The 17,857-nt window shown below is 41.9% G+C and overlaps 1 protein-coding gene across 3 annotated transcripts in view; it reads left to right on the forward strand.

Moving 5' to 3' along the window:
• Positions 1-8,441: 8,441 nt before the first annotated feature.
• Positions 8,442-17,857, forward strand: part of ACMSD (aminocarboxymuconate semialdehyde decarboxylase) — a 49,580-nt gene continuing 40,164 nt past the window's right edge. The window contains exons 1-2 of one of the 3 annotated variants that reach the window (XM_024198919.1): positions 8,442-8,672; positions 15,957-16,001. In XM_024198919.1, coding sequence (XP_024054687.1) covers positions 8,646-8,672; positions 15,957-16,001 — 72 coding nt within the window. In that variant the 5' untranslated portion in view covers positions 8,442-8,645. Of the gene's footprint in view, positions 8,673-9,568; positions 9,708-15,956; positions 16,002-17,857 lie in introns of those variants that run through there. The other 2 variants (XM_024198910.1, XM_024198928.1) reach the window with 2 other exon arrangements.

Below are 17,857 nucleotides of genomic sequence, written 5' to 3' on the forward strand. Positions count from 1 at the left end.
CACACACACACACACACACACACACACACACACACACACACACACACACACACAAAAGGAGCACTGGGCACCTTAACCTAAGTGTAAAGAAATGAATAGGAAGGAAAATTACTACCAGACTAGCTTTCAGGTTAACACTTATTAATCAAATTGCTAGGAACCCAGTTCTACTTTGTAATAGAGTTTATGCTTCCTTTCTTGTATTGAACAGCACCTTATTAAGTTATCTTAATACAATGAAGTGCTAATAGGATATGCTGAAATCCTCCACTGAATCTCAATTCCAAGTTTTTGCAGCAGCAGTGTTCAATATGTGTTCTCATCTACACTATAGAAATTTGGCATGATCCAACTCGAACATCTCTAACACACCTTATGTCCACTCACCAATGCTCCCCATAGTGCACAGATCAACATTTGGATTAGACTTGCTTTGAGCAAGGCTTATTACCATGTGGTCCTCTATGGTGCCATTCTGCAGCAGGATGGGGTATCTCCTTCAGACAGGGGCTAGAAGAGTTCCCTTTTCCTCCTTATGGCATGCAGGGGACCAAGGAGATGGTGCCACAGACAGTCCAGCAGAGGTAGCAGCGAGGTCCAGAGACATGGAGGCTGGAGTGGAAAAGGCTGCTTATGCAGGAGAGATGGGGGGAGCTAGAGACTGACCTGAGCAACAGGAGTTTGCTAACCAGGACAAACGCTACTGGCCCAATCAGGAGAAGAGGGTCAAGTCACACCCATGGAACCCAGGAGGAAGGACATAAGGGTGTACATACCCAGAAGCCGGCAGGCAAACAGATGAACCCCAGTGCTCTGCTTAAGGCTACAGTTAATGTGGGACACCAAAGAAGGTCCTGGGACTCTGACTATGGGAAGATGAGAGGAATGTTGGAAATGATACAAGGGCTTTAAAACCAAATTCAGGCTTTTATCCAGGAAAGGCAGAGAGGGTGAATCAAACTCCCTAAGCTGACTCCCAACATGTAGAGGGAGGCGTGAGCCAGAATGCAAATGAGGTCGCTGACAGAAAGAAGTGGGGGTAGGATCCTCCCTGCAGGTAACAACGTAACCAATTGTTTAGACAGCCAAGAAGGAAAGGGAATTTCTTCTCCCAGTTTGACTGCTTGATGGTCTGTAAAAATGTAAAAGAGTCTGAGACTGGTGGGGAAGGAAATGCTGCTTGCCATGACTTTGATGCAGTGTGTGAGGAACAAAAGGCCAACCCTCTGAGAGAGTGGGTGGGTGGGTGGGTGTAGGGAGGGTTCAGTAATCTTCCTCTTCCCCCCTCCCAAGCTGAGGTCATGCCACAGGGATTCCCAGTCCCTGACCTCCAGACAGGTGGGATGGAGAAAGGATTTGGGCTATGGGGAAGAAAGTTTATTATATGAATTGTAATTTGAAAGTATAAAAGGTATTGACTGTCATGCCAGCCAGGGAATGAACCTGTAGGTTCTCCTAGGATGATGATCAAGCACCCTAGTGACATTAACTTCTGTATGGAGGGAGATGTGACCAATATTGTAATCACATGCATTACCTTTGGTGACCATATTCTATTAAATCTATGAATGGTTTATGTATGATTGTGTTCTACTCCATGGGGGATGCTTACCATAGCTCCTAGAGGAACTAAAAACAGTGGGAGGCGATGAAGGTGAATCACTGAGACTAAACAAAGAGGTACCACCTCCTGGAGTGATTTCCATATCCTGGTTCACGCTGAGTTTTCCAGAGACAAGGAGACAGTCAGTGCTTTTGGTATAAAAAGATGTGCTTGAACTGACACAAGGTCTTTCTTCTGAACCAGAAAACGGATGGGATCTTCTTTTCCAAGATGAGATTCCATTTGTGGAAGGGTTGGAAAGACTTGGTCTACTAGGGCCCCATGAGACCAATGGGTGACTCCTGGGGATGACAGCTGCAGTATTAAACCTTGAAGCTGGCTAGCCTAGACTACTATAGATCTATTGACAGACAGTTTGGTGTTGGAAGTCAACTGTAGGTAAAGTGGTGGTGGAGGTTTCTGAGGCAAGCAGGTATGTGGTTTACCCAAGGTGGCGGGCATAAAAGATATTCCTGAGGTAATTGCTGGCTTTGAGAAAATGGGGTTTCCAGACTGTGCCAGGGCCATTGATGGGACTCGTGTGCCCATAGTTTGCCCTCATCATGTATCAAAGGAGTGCATAAACCACAGTGGGTATTACTCCATAGTTATCCAGGCCTTCATGGACCACAGAGGCTGATTTATGAGTGTCATTGTGGGCTCCACTGGGAAAGTTCATGATGCCAGGGTTTTTTGCCAATCAAGGCTCTACATTCATGGACAAGCTGGGACATTAGCCTGATGAAATGACATTGTCATAATGGTGTCACTGTGCCCACTGTTATTCTGGGAGGCCCCACATAATCCCTTTTGCCTTGTTTTATGAAACCATACCCTGATTTCAGAGGCCCTGGTAAAAGACAGTTCATTTACACTCTCAGCAAGTGTAGAATGGTTGTTGAATGTGGTTTTGGCAGATTGAAATCCCATTGGAGACGTCTACAGACGCATTTGGATGCCAATGTCATCAATGCTGTCTGCACTACCATGGCTTGCTGTGCTCTTCCCAATCTTTGTGAAGCCAGAGGTGCGCCATTTCCCTCTGAATGGACCTATGACAGCGAGGGGCTGCTAAATTGGTACACTCAGTCAGAAAGTCCACCTACCGCAGCTGGAGCTGGATGTATCCAGGCAACAGAAGTCAGGGATGCTTTGTGCACCCGCATTATGGACTTGCATGGCTCAAGGGAAGAGGAGTAATAGTACCTTTATGAATGTGCTTCTGGGGGGAGGGAATGGAGCTCATTGACTGTGGGGGGGATTCAGTGCTTGAGGAGGGATGGGGGCTTGATTGTCATGCAGTGTACTTATGGATGACATGGCCACTTATGAAATGGGGATGGGGGATGATTCACAGTATGGATTCATATAAGGAAGTGATTGAAGTGGATTGATGTACCTAACCATATCGAGGAATAGTGTTAGCTTACTAATTCCTAATTGTCCCTTATCATGTGTTTACCTTTATTATTTCAAATACACATTGTATGATGTGCTGTAGTGATAGCAACAAACTTTCTTGGTGATATAAAAATCTTTATTTATAACATGTATTAGAAAAGTACAACATTGACCCATTGTTAATGGCAGCTGGCCTGCCTACCACACCAAAATACTAGTAACAACCAGGGAAGCTGAAACGGGGGGGGGCATGGCCCCCTGGCCTCCCCACTTTTTACCAGTCTTAAGGGTGAGTGATGGGGGGAGGGGACGGAGAAGAGTGAGCAGGAGATGGAGTCTAGGGATGAAGGGTCGGCGCAGGAGTGGGGGCTCGAGGAGAAGGGGCGGCATGGGAGCAGAGGTTCGGGGGGAAGGGGCGGCGTGAGGGTGGCGCCTCAGGGGGAAGAGGCAGCTCAAAGGGTGCAGAGTGGTTCGGGCTCCTGTGGCCCCCGCATTTTTAGGGCGCTTCCACCGCTCCTGGTAACAGAATCTTCCCCCCAAAAAAGTGCACGAACAAGTGCAAACAGTGAAACCATGTACAAGACAGAAACCCCCTATTGCTGCATGTGTCATGGCCCTGATTCTCCTTTCCTTTCTTTCCCTGTTTCCCGATCTCTTAGTGCTGAAGAAGGGAGGTGGAGGCATCCACAGGGGAAAGAGTCAAAGACGGAGGACTGCATGGGGCTAAGTTGCCCTGCCCAGCCATTCATGGAGCCCGACTGCATGGTCCACCCAGCCAAGCTGTTTCTGGACTGCATCCGATGGTACCGTGCCGGGCACTCAGGCTGGGATGTGGGTGTGGCAGGAGCTAGTACTCTCACAGCCATTAGTGATATCAGCCACTCAAACAGTTCTCTCTGCTGAGCTCTGTCCTCCTCCTTTAGCCACCGTTCCTGTTTCAGGAACTACAAAGGAAGTGCCTGCTCCCATGCTGAAGCCCTGTCCTGAAGCTATGCAGCCAACCTCAGCCTGTCCTCTTGTCTCTCACCATGCCTTTTCTCTAGCTGTAAGTCCTTCTGGTTTTGGTACTGGACCTGTTCGTTGGTCCTGTCAAGAACTTCAACCATAAGTTCATCACAGAAATGCTTCCTCTTGGAACGGTCAGTGAAGCTACATTGCCCAGACTTGTACTGCAGTGTGGGTGAGCTGTGGAGGTACTGCAGTCAGTAGAGATCACGGGGCCTGGAACAGGACAAGACACAAAGAGTTATTTTCTCAAACAGCTCAGTGCAGAAACACAGAAAAAATCCTTATGGAATTTTAAGGATATAAAATGTTACTTTTCCAAACTGAATTTCAATATATTGTGAGAGGGATGTTTTAGTCCACAGAAGCTCCCTGGACACAGCCTGGTTAATCACAATGAAAGAAGTGCAGAGACAATGGTATGTTAAATGTTCAAAGCTGTTTCTTGATTTCTAAAAATTGCAGATCTTCTTGGGTTGGGAGGGACAACTGGCAGTGGCCTTGCTACAAAAGCTTTTTCTATCATTCCAGGGCTTCCACATCTTGGAAGACATAACAGTTCTTTGTGGTGCCTGATTGGCAAAAGGAGATGTTATTCCAAGCTGCTGGTGGGAAACCTGCAGAATATGCAGCCAAAGTATTCAAATGTATAGTGACTGAATAGCCCATCTATGAGTGCACTGCCTGGTCAGCTACCAAGGTGGCCCTGGAAAATACACCCTTCCCCAAAATGTGTTTCTGCTTCAGGAAAAGTTTGCATCTATCAGTACCCGTGATTGAGTCAGAAATCATGAGAGAATCAACAGGATGCAGCATTAGCTTCCACGCGGCTTAGCCAGTTGTGACTGCATGCAGACACACAGAACTCCACAGCCACCCCCTTACACAACTACCCGCCCCAGCACATTTCTGGATACATTTTCAAACCCCAGTCGAATTTAGGACAAATGCTTCTGTCACCTATGAACTGCACAGATTACATGTACCTGAAAGGGGCTAGATTTGTGCATGGAACACATTTCCATCTCCCACCCGACAGTGCAGTTCACAGTTTCCAGAAGGCTCGTTACACCGCTGAGTGGTTACAGAGCAGCGTACTTACAGGCAATGTAAGATTATTTTTTAAGAAACAGGAATGCCCTAACAAAAATCTGTGCCCTTCCAGTAAAAATTCACTTTCAGGGCATTTTTACTGTCTGCATTTCCTGGTCTCCATTTTGAACGCCACATGGTGGGGGGCAGGGAGCCATGCCGGTGTCATACAATCTGCCAGTAGTGGACACACACTGCTAGCTGGGGCTTATAATAACTTTTGTGTTGGTTCGTAGAATGGAAATCCCTTCTATTATTGTATTGATAAACATTATAATGGAGCCAGAAACTTACTAGTCAACAGGTGGCTTCTGTCCTGTCTGTGTTTGCTGCAGGCTCCACAGTGGGCTGTTGCTCAGGGGAGCATCAAACAGCTCCTCCAAGTACAGCCCCAGGATGTGCCCTGCTGCTCCTGCTCCAAAGCCTCCTTTGAGACCAGTTTCAGTAACAGTCATTTTTCTGGCCTCACTTGGTGCCTGCTGCTGGCTCCCATCACACCCTGTGCTGGATCCTGGGGCCAGCAGGGCACCATTCCAGATGATCAGGTTATCATGCAGCACCATTGGTTCCATGCTTAGTGCAGCGCCCAGCACTCGGTCAAACTCCTCATAAAACAGGCAGGATGTTGGCAAGTTGCCGGAGGTCCAGTTCTGGTCATTCTTGACTCTTAATCTGCTCCCTGCACTGGTCACTGTTCCGGTAAATTTGCACCAGTGCCAATTATTATTTGTTGGTATGAGTGATCATTCCTGGTACGCTTACTAAAGTCCACTGTTTTGCTGGCCTCACACCTGAGATTTACCAAAATCTGGCTGTGCTCCAGTGACCATGAAGCAGCACGCTTTGAAAAGGGCTTGTTCTGGTCAGTCTCCATTGCAAAGACAGAAGGCTCTCTGACGGTGTGTTTGCAGCTCAGTGGTCAGAAGACAACGAAAGAGTTAACGCTGATTCACTGAGCTGCTGCAGTACACCAAAGGAGGTTGCTTCCTTTTTCACACTAGTTGATTGGAGATTCTGGAAGCCGGCCCTTGGGATTGTGGGATATTTTTGGCAGACTCCCAGGACGTGAGTTGAAGGGGCTCCACGCCAACTGACATGGGGCAGAGAAAGTCAATTTTGACAGGAATGTCAAGAGGTCCCTGCTTTGGCTCCTTCTGCTCCTATCAACTGGAGTCTCTGGCTGGCAGGTCTCTGCAGTTTTCCCCCAAGGCCATATATGGGCGGGGGTGGGGAGAATGAGGAAGAGAGCTACTGCCTAGGTCCTAATGCCCCCAGAGTGTATGTGTGTGTGGCATATGTGTATGTGTGGCATGTCTGCTGTGCACAGTCTGGATCCAAGGGTGTGCTGAGGTTATACCCACAGGGAAGAGGTTGGTACCCACTGAGTCCAATAGCTGCTGCTATGCGCTGAAAGCCATTTCCACACTCCCTTTGAGATAGTGTCTCTGGAACTTGGCTCCAGGCCATCTAGTGGTCCTTGGTGACAGTGTGGCCTAATAAATTAGAGCATTGGCCTAGGACTCAGGAGACCCGGGTTCTAGTTCTAGTCCTAGGTCTACCACTCACCTGGTGTGTGTGTGTGAGAGAGAGACCTTGGGCAAATCACTTCACCAGAGTGCCTCGGTTTCCCCATTTCTAAAATGGGGATTAAAATACTGACCTTTGTAAAGTACTTTGAGCACTATTTAACAGCTAATTATTAATGGGCTCTACACTTCCAAGCTTCTCATTGCTGGGGGTACCCTAGAATTCTACCAGATTCTGAGTCTTCTGCAGACATGGAAGAAGATTTGGCCCTATTAGCAGTAAGCTAACTTCATGGGGAAGGTTTGCCTATTTGATATTGTGCAAAAAATAAAATTCCAGACTCTTGCATTATTTTTAAAGGTGACATTTACAAGATGGTCTCATCTCACAGCCTCAGGGACTGTGTGGTCTTTGATGACAGTCTCAAAGGACCGATGCAGTCACCAGGAAAGCCAAGAAACAATGTGTTGCTAAGCAACTGCTACCAGCATGCTATTCTATACTTATTCATTTAATTTCTAAAAGGACAAATTTTCTAAGTAGCCTCAGCTTAGCCACCAACAGTGCTACACACTCTTAACCAGTTGCAATGCTCTCCATGTGTGTAAAATAGCTGATTTGTACACACAAACCAGGTAGCTAGACATCTAGCTACTAAATTTGCAAGTGCCAATAAAGAGCATGCAAAATTGAGGGTTCATTTTTAGGAGCTGGTTTGCAAATTTGGCACAGAGGTCTTTGACAAAGGCTATCCTGTATTTGTGTCTTTTGTTTCAATTTTACTTTTCTTGAAAGTGACCAATCTTGATACTTCAGATGAGTGGCAACACTTTTTCTCAGCAGTTTGACTATGCATGTTGATGTTCCTGATGCATGAAGATCTTTTGTGTCATCATTCCCCACACATTTGGCCAACAAACTTTCTTAGGTAATGAAACAAAGGCAAAATGGGGATCTTCAAATACTATATGGAAGATATTGAATCTCAGATCCCAGCATCCTTCAAAACCCTGACTAAACTGCTTTTTGAAAAGAGATTAAGCGCAGTACATCTAATTCTTCTGTCAGTTACAATGATTGTCACTAAAATCTGTGGGATTACTCCAGATTTTTCACCAGTGTACCTGAAATCAGCCCTGGCCCCTAATTGTTGTTATCTGGCAAAGTTACCCTGAAGAAGACTTTTTACCTCAAAGAAGTCATGAAAGAAGATTGTGCAAAAAGAATATACGGAAGCTTCCGCATTAATCAGGGGGTGCAATTTGTTTTTAAAGACTTTGTGATGCCTCATAGAAACTTTGAGAAATACTTAGAAACAATTCTGCTTGGACAGTCTGCATTTTGAGTGTTTCTTTTTTCCAGTTTCTTCTTGTTTGCACAAAAATGCAGTCTTTATTCTGTAAGGGTGAAATGCACTCCAGTTCAAAGCCCTTACCCACCACAGAGTGTTATGCAATAACACTTGTTGAGAGTCACTGACCTTGATGAAGTGGAACGTCATGCTCACGTTGACCCCTAATATAACCCTTATGGGATGCATCGGCCCTCTGCACTGGGGTGAATTTCACCCGAGAAACTTGGCATGGTGCTGAGGAATCAAGCCCACTGTTTTTCAAAGTTTCCCTTAAGGACTTACCTGCTTTTTAATGCACATTGCAAACCAGAAGTTGTTCAACAGCAGATCACCTGTACACAAATTTGACTCCTGTAAAGTTGCCAAGGTCTCTGAGAGCTTTGGCACAGTGCTGTGCTGACTGGAGCAAATAAAAGGATTCACCATTAAGATACATATAGTAGTCCCAAAGATATTTAGTACTATAATGCAGAACAGACCCTTCAATATTTAGTAGCTCTGAATTACAGGGTCATTTTCCTTTTGGGAGGTTCTGGTGATGTCAAACTACATGGAGGTTCTGAATTCCAGTCCCAAGCTCCCTGGGTTAGCAGAACCTCTCTGCCCCTAAGGCCTTATCTTGTTCTCTGACCAGCACTTGGAGGTTGTCAAGATCAGCCCTCTATGATGAACCGTGACATAGTGCCTGAGGTAAGCAAGAAAGAAGTTCTTTGACGCTCCTCTAAAAATGAATGAATATATTCCATGCTTTTTATTAACACAAATGTAAGAAGCTGCACCTCAGCATGGAATTCTAATTTTTTAACACAGCAACTTGCATTACATAATACGGAAAGACAGTTGTGATCTATTAGTTGTGCATAGCTGTTGAAAAAGAACCATAATTTATGGTCTTCCCTAGAACTCCAGATGGAGCCAATAGTATTCGACAGACAGTAAGCAGAGACTAGGGGAGCACAGATTGAGCTAGTAGTACTAAAATTATAGAGAATAAAGGATAGTCCCAGCCAGTGTCAGAGAGCCTGAGGAAGAATGAGTGATATTGTGTAGAAATACTGAATGAGGGGAGGAGGATAAAATGAGCCAGTATTGTGACCAAGCCAAAGAAGTAGGAGCATAGCTACAGCCACAATTCTGCATTTCCATGAATTTTTATAAAGTAATATTGAAGGGACTCTGCGAAAAGGAGAGGGAAGATGAGAAGCATGAATTTATCCACTAGCAGCTGCATTTTATGCCCTCTTTATAAAATCTTTCAGAAGAGAAAAGAAGGGAGTTAATAGCAACATGTTTAAAGTCTTTGTTTTTCTATAATAATTAACTTTTAAGTTTATAAACCAACTTTTATTTCAAACTCTAGATCAAAAACTCCATTTATACTGCATGTATAAATACACAGCTTAACCTCACTCTCCACTGTACAGTAATTTATGCAATAGCACTTCCTGAGAGTCACTGACTTTACATTACTTTGCAGCTCCCCTGGAATGTTAGCTCCCTGATTGGTTACTGTATGTAGACAACCTGATAGGACAGCAGGTGGACTTAAATAACACCCTAAGTTAACAGCAATCTGCTATGCCAGGGAGTACAGCAAACTCAAGGTTAATTAGAAAATGTCTTTCTTAAAACAGCAATTCTCGTGTGATCCTTTAGAGATGAAAATTGATATTCATAGTCACATTCTACCTAAGGAATGGCCTGATCTAAAAGAGGTAATAAGAGGTTAGACATTTGCTGCAGTATTAGAGCAGCATCTATTGTTACCATTGTAGTTTCTGATTTATCAATGTTTCTATTACTATATAAACATTTGTTTTCAATGGGTTTTTCTCTGATTTGGGGGGATTTAAGATCCTCATTCTGCACTATTTATTAAAGAAAAACTCCTTGGGCCCTATTTCAAGCCCCTTGTATTACTTTAAAGCAGTTTGAGTTTGTGTGTGCTTTCTAAATCCACATTAATTATGAATTTTGAAGCTCTATAAAACAAAGGCTTATTATGCTGGTTGCTAAATTAAGTAGGTGGGGTGGTTACAGATTTCTGTATTTTTATATATTGCCTGAACAATCTGATTTTTTTTTTTTAAGATTTACAGTTGTAAAAATGCTGCGCTATTAATTCTGTGTTCTTAGTAAAACAGTTAACCTATTAGGGGAAGGTTTTCAAAGACACACAGGACAGTTAGGTGCCCAAATCCCATTGACTTTAAATCTCCCCCTTAATTTGGTTTGTATTCACATTTTCTTAAAACATGTGTAAAAGAAGCATTAAGCAAATGACTAATAATGAATAAGACTGAAATCACTTTGCGATTCAGCCTGCATCCACTGAAGTGGATGGGTGTATCACCATTGATGGCAATGGATACAAGATCACCCTTTTTGTGTTTAGCTAAAATTCTTTTTTTCTTTCTTTTTTTAACTATTCCTTCTTTTGGTGGAACTTTTTAAGCCATTGGACAGATTCAATATATTGCACTGTAAATGAAAAACTCAGTTAATAAATTCAAATACTGCTCAGAATAGAGGGCAAGTTAAATTGTTTGTTTTTAATATTTGCATTAGAGGTAGTCTAAATCTTATCACTTATTGATATTGTAAATTCAGAGTCTCTTAGTAAATCCAAAATGCACTGTCAGAAATAACTCCCTAGGCTCCATGTTCCATAGTTGCAAGCTGCCTTGGTCGTGCAGTAGGACCCAGGTGCAGAAGGGAGAAGTATTGGTAGCATGTTTTTCACACAGAGGCGTGATCTATTTCTTAACCCCCTCTCTGTCTCACTTTCCCCATCTGTAATATGGAGACATGGGTGCTCTGGGGATTCCTTAGTTAATATTTGCACAGTGCTTTGAAAATAGAATGTGCTATAGGTATTATTGTACTAAAAAAATCTAATTCTTTTGATGTTACATATAATCAGACTGTTTAATTTAAAAAATATAGACGTATCTAGTTCTAACTCAGTTTGTAAGATAGCCTTAACCGTGTTGAACACTGTGGAATATATTTTTATCCTTTTTTATTAATTCTTCAGCAATGTAGAGAATTAGTAACGTCACTTTTTTTAAAAAAATCATATAATGAAACAGAATATAATTTCTGAAATTATTTTCTGATAAAACTGACTTTGTATGATCAGCTCCATTAAACAAGTTGAGTGTAGGTGGTTTTTAAAGCTCATATAATATTTCCATTTGAGGCAAGCTTGCAAATTAGTTAAGAGAGAGGATGAGAACTGAATTAGCTGCTTTTTTTTTTTTTTTTTTGTAATGGCTGTTTTGAGACCCTTATTCCATTCTATCTTCATGGTAGTTAGAATGAAAGACTACTAGGCTTTTGTCTGTCAATATGAAACCATTTTATCTCATTGTGCCTATCTTTTGACTGCAAAAGAATACTGTGATTTCAACCTTGCTGTTAGGCACCAGACACAAGCTGAAGCTCTCTTTACACTGTGTGTCTCTCTTCCTTTGATATACTGAGGTTTCAATTTGTTCCTGATGACAGAAATTTCAAAAGTAGTTTTTGCAGGTTTGTTAGCTCTGAGTTTCTGTGAATGTTAAGTGCACAGGCTAGCAGAGGTTGAAGGTTAGAGAAGGACAGAAAACTACAATTTATTTATTCAAAAATGAGTATCAATGGGACCTGGAATTAAGAACACATATGTGATTATTCATTTAAAACTGTCAACAGTAACAATAATACAGATAGAACTGATTGGACGGTAACGTGTTTTCTGATCCATTAGCTCTGTCATAGGCACATGCAGTGCTATCTTATAATTTTTACATTACATTGTTGGTATCAGAATTACTGAATCTTGAACCTAAGATAATAGAAAACTTTGTGTTGGGTTTGTTCACCTGTGAACTTGGAAACCCATAACATATATAAAAATCATAGAATCATTAAAATTTAGGGCTGTAGAAGAGGTCATCTAGTCTAGTCCCCAGTGCTGAGGCAGGACCAAATCGACCTAGACCATCCCTGAAGACCTTAGCATCTTTTTGCTAACAATGAAAATTGGGACTAGTCTTTGTAAAATGCTCCTTAAGCAAATTGACTATAAACAAAATAAAAGTTGCCAAGCTCTTGATTATAATCTTGAAAAGGCAGAAGCTTTGTGGTGAGAATCTGGGATTTCACCTCTGCCCTCCAACAATAAGTGGCTAACAGTGTCTCACCGTTATGCAGAAGCTTTTCATAAACCATTGGAGATTCTGATTATTCCACAGAAAAGAGTCTCTTGACCATGGGAAAAAGCAGTCTTGAATCAATAATGCCAAAGTTAACAAAATGTCTTTATTTCTCTTGCTAGGCTTAGGCATTTGAAAATCTATATCCAAATAAGCTAGAACTTTAAAAAGGCAATGAAGTTAAAGTATGAAGCCTCACAGAAGGCTTATAAATTAGAAAGTTGAAAACAAAGAGACAAGTCTAATATCAGCACCAGAATACAGAAGATAAAGTAGACCCCGAAGCTATACAGTATAATTAGTGATGCCTTGCACTTGAAGAGGTCATATTGCAAGGAAAACTTTCTCTTAAACTGGTTAGAACTGCTTTTTCACTCCTCTTGCTGAATTCTTTATAGCTCCAAATGTATGGGCCAACATTTTCAAAAGTAACTAGTAATTTTGAGTAAGTGAAGTGAAAAAGTGATCAGTGAAGTGCTTGAATGAGGAGTATGAAATGCATCCAGTTAATCCCTGAGGGCATAAGGGGGGAAATTGGTGGGGAAAAAAATAGATCATTGACTACTTGATCTATTGTCTATGTGGTTGAGCTGTATAGTGCTTCTGTTATCTGTATAGTTGCATAATCATAGTTATTAGGGAGCTGATCCAAAGCCCATTGAGGTCAATGGAAGTCTTTTCATTTATTTCAGTGGACTTTGGCTCACACCCTACGTGTCCTTGGCAAAATACAGTTTTAATGGTATGTAAATTTAAATTGGTGTAAATAAATATATCTACATACCACAGTCAACAGCATCTCTGGCTGAAGTCAGGGGCCTTATTTATACTTGAAGTCAATGATTGGTTTGCCTGCCTGCATTGGATATGCAGGATCATAATTTTGCTTATGCTGATGTGTTAATGATTCCTGCTTTTGTCCAGTTTCCTGCAAAATGTTACTTTATGGAAAAAATAGCGAATTCTGACCCTCTCTCTATCATCATACTTCATTATTTCATATACTTTCAAATCTTATGATTTAAAAAATTAAATGAAAATAAACCTCTGGTGGGGTTTTTTATTTTTAATTCAAAGAACTTTAAACCTCTTCAGGAGACTCAATGGACATCTAACATGTATCTTTTAAGTCTGTCTCTCCTAATTAAATATTAATAGGGAGAAGAAGGTGACCTTCAGCCTTGCTGCTGAATCATGGAAGCTGAAATGCAGAATCAATACATCTTCATGCTAATGATTAACTAATTGCAGTTTGCTAGGATCTGTGCCGCATCATTTCTCATCTCTTATTTTCCTTCACATACTTCATTTGGTTGTTGTTTCTGTTTTAAAATACTAGTCTGTACAGTAAGGTACAGCCCCAATATAGTAAGGTACTTAAGCATGTGAGTCAGGCATCTTAAAATTAATTCTTAGACACATGCTTAGGTATCTTACTGAACCAGAGGCTAAAGGCTCAATCCTGCAAGTGTACTAACCCAACCCAGCAAAACAGTCAAGCACATATTTAAAGTTAAGCATCTGAATAGTCCTACTGAAGTCAAAGGAACAATTTACGTACTTAAAGCTAAGTATATAGTTGGGTGTTTTGCTGGACCACAGAGTGATCAGCACCTTGAAGGACTGAGCCCTAAAGAGGATTATGTTATGGCCTGATCTTGTGAAGCTCTGAGCTCCCTCTACAAGGCGCTGAGCACCCTCCGGTCAGCACCTTGCAGGATCCAGATGCCAGAGATTTAGCAGAATTTTTGCCATTAAATCAAGGAATATGTGCTAAAGTCATACACAAAGGAAAGCTTTTGCTACTATAATAATTGTGAAAGTTCACTAGCTGATCTTACTGGCGCTATTCAGTAACTGGCTACACTCCAAAAATAATGCAGATGTTCAACTTTCTAGATGTGCCCTTGGGTTCAGAGTATTCATTTATGGTTTATGAATGCCTGCCTTTTTTAAGGAGAAAAGCATCATAAACAATAAAAAATGACAAATACTTGGAAGTTTGTCTTGTATGTAATGGTAAAATAAAATTTTTTTAATCAATCTTAATAACTGTCTAAAATGGCAAGATGTTTGGAAACCACTGTCAGATTTCCAAACACATTTCATCGAATGTTCCTCTAATATTTTCTATCTATACTGTACAGTTAATTTGTCATGTAACATTTACTCTTTAACCATTTTATTAACTTATTCCGGGGGGGAAACTGACAATTCTCAATTGTTATTATCTGTTCTGGATATGTATTCAGAGCTTCAAGAAGCTTTCTCCAGATCCAGGGTATTTAACTGAGGTTTTCTGGTGAAAATCTCTTAACCTTACCTAACTGAATCTTCCATACGTACATCTTTGGAACAGAAAACACTGTGCAGATGAAGATAACATCATTGTGAAGAGTGCTGTGCAAATAGCTAGTTGGATGCTAAATGAGTATACACCACTACCTCGATATAACGTGACCCGATATAACACGAATTCGGATATAACGTGGTAAAGCAGTGCTACGGGGGGGTGGGGCTGCGCACTCCGGTGGATCAAAGCAAGTTCAATATAACGCAGTTTCACCTATAACGCAGTAAGATTTTTTGGCTCCCGAGGACAGCGTTATATCGAGGTAGAGGTGTATGTGTAAGGTTATATGGATGAAGTACAGTTACATAGGTGCATGTCATACACACCGCATATGACGTGGTTTCTCACAAACATGGATGCATATATCCTGTGTTAGATCTTCAGCTGGTGTAAATCAATGTAGTTCAACTCAATTCAGTGAAGCGATGCTAATTAACACCAGTTGAGATCCTGACCATATGTGCACCATAAGTATGTAAGTGCACCACCCTTTCTAGCTGTCTTTCATCAGATGAAACAGTCCCACTTTTGACAGCCTAAAGAAAATGTGGTTTTGCATCCACTTTTAGCTAATAAAGCTCTAAAAGGATATTAACCATGAAAATGAATCATAGAAATTCAAGAAGTCAGTGGAAAACACTCTTAAAAGGGGATGAGTCTGTCTTTACTTCTTAGATGACTACCTAAGCATCTGGCATGCCCACAAAAGGCTATTGTCTCTCCCACACTGGTGCAGTGGATATTTTTGTTTTATTTATTTTATTTTAATTCTTCTCCTCCTCTTCTTTCCTTTGTGACTCTTTGAGTTTCATTCTTGCCGCTTACTTCCCCCTCCTCTTTGCCCTATTCCGGGTCCACCTGAGGGAGATGCTGCTATTTGGGAGGGAAGGCTTTATCCATGAGGGCAGGGCCGGCTCTAGGATTTTTGCCGCCGTAGGCAAAAACAATTTTGGCCGCCCCCCCCCCCCGTTTTTTAATTACCCCCCCCCCGGCCCCGCCTCAACTCCACCCCTTCCCTGCCTCCTCCCCCCAGGCTCTCAAGCCTGGGAGGGAGGGGGAGCAGCGGCGCGCGTAACGGCTGCTCGGGATCTCCCCCTCCCTCCCAGGTTTGAGAGCCTGGGAGCGAGGGGGAGACTCCGAGTGGCTGCGGCGCGGGCGCCGCTTCTCCCCCTCCCTCCCAGGCAGCAGCAGAAGAGGTGAGCTAGGGCGGCCGCGGCACATTTTTAGGGGCGGCATTCTGGCGCCGGCCATGCTGCCCCCAAAAATGTGCCGCTCCAAGCACCAGCTTGTTTTGCTGGTGCCTAGAGCCGGCCCTGCATGAGGGTCATCTTGCACTTGGATCTGTCTAGCTGCTTGAACTGAGCCTTTGATTTTCATTCCATACCATTTCTAATCACTGGCTTTTTCTTCCTTCCTTCACAGAGATATGGTTATGGTGGATGGGTTCAACTGGACCACCATTGCAAGGTACGCAGTTCTCATTCAGTAAGGCATTATTGTGGTGTCAGCCACCTGTACCCTTTAAAAAGCAGAGTGCCAATAAAGTTGATGGCCAATGTTTAACTTACAGTGTCATTAAGATACACCTTTTTAGGAATCAAGATTACTCCAAACACTGAAATATCACCATAGATCTTTCTGTTAAAGGACTGAGATAGGGTATAACTGCCTTCTAATCTCAATTTGAAACATTATCCAGCAGTCTTCATAATTACCGCAGCCTAATATAGAAGAACCTCAGAGTCATGAACCCCAGAGTTATGAACTGACCACACACCTCATTTGAAACCAGGCAGCAGCAGAGACCCAAAAAATAGTAAATATGGTACAGTACTGTGTTAAACGTAAACTACTAAAAAAATAAAGGGAAAGCAGCAATTTTTCTGCATAGTAAAGTTTCAAAGCTGTATTAAGTCAATGTTCAGTCATAAACTTTTGAAAGAAAAACCATAACATTTTGTTCAGTTACGAACATTTCAGAATTACGAACAGCCTCCATTCCCGAGGTGTTCGTAACTCTGAGATTCTACTGTATTCACAATGGGTAGCTCTAAAAAACAGATTTTAATAATAAAAAAAGCATAACTTAGATCACATTAAAAACTTTTTTTCCATAGAATCACCAATTTTAGAACTTAACCCAGAAATTGACCCAGATCTTCTGACATTATATGGCTGTCTAGAAGGAAAAGAAAACACAAATGGAACTATCTAATCACATTTTTATAGAAGTTAAAGAACTAGAACAAAGAACTTTCAAAAAGAAGAAAGAGTAATTCATTCCTCAGCTTTATAGCAAGGACAGCAATTTAAGAATAATTTGTTGGTAATAATAATAACTAAAATATTTTATAGTGCCATAAGTTTACATACAAGACACAAACTTATGGCACTATAAAATATTTTATTTATTATTATTACCAACAAATTATTCTTTAATTTTATGTTAAGGGCTCAATTGTTGCTAGCTTTTCACAAGTCTGTGAGGGATAAGGAGAGGGTATAAGGAACCTTCCCTTCCTTGTGAAGAGGGCAACACTTCTGGTTTTAATTTTTGATTGGTTTGACAACTGGCCAGACACTGTGTAGTCACTGTCTTGTCAAATCAAGCCAAGGAAAATGAATGTTGCAACTGTTCATAGCCACTTGCTCTTATGGATATGTTATTAGAGCTAGTGATTCAACACCAAAAGCAACTGCAACAGCCAATTTTCCTATTGTTTTATTCTTCAACAAATTGATGAGATGTAACCCATCAATACCTGCAAGAGACACTCTTAGCTGCTTCTGTTGGGTAATGGGAATGCATGAAAGTTGAGCTATGGCAGACAGCTGGATTAAGTTATGTCTGGACTCTGCAGATTCCACCTGTGTGTGGTAGAGCGGCATGGGCGTACAGCAGACATGTTGGAGGCGAGGAGTGACGGGATCTGCGATTACACTGATTTAGTGGCTGGAAACCCCTCTGTAAAGGGTGTGGAGGAATAGCACAGTGGATGGTAGCTAGATGCAGTGAAGCCCTAAAGCCTGCTCCAATCTGAGGGGGCACATTCTCTCCAACCCACACCTAGTTTCCTCCCCCAACACACACAATCAGTTGACTGATGCTTCTGGAGGAGACGTGAATTTCACTCAGTGTACATCTATTCTGCAATGTAAAATAATAGTTAATTCAGACTACTCCTTGTTGTGAACATAGACATACAATTTCTTAAATTAATAAAACTACACTCGTTGCAGCAGGCATACTCAGTTGCATGTCTCCTCTCTATGAGGAGTCAGGCTGTTTTTAACCTTGAATATGTTATTAGCTTCATACATCA

The sequence above is a fragment of the Terrapene carolina genome, unplaced genomic scaffold (genome assembly GCF_002925995.2).
Source record: "Terrapene carolina triunguis isolate 2854851 unplaced genomic scaffold, T_m_triunguis-2.0 Scaffold62, whole genome shotgun sequence".
NCBI lineage: Eukaryota > Metazoa > Chordata > Testudines > Emydidae > Terrapene > Terrapene triunguis.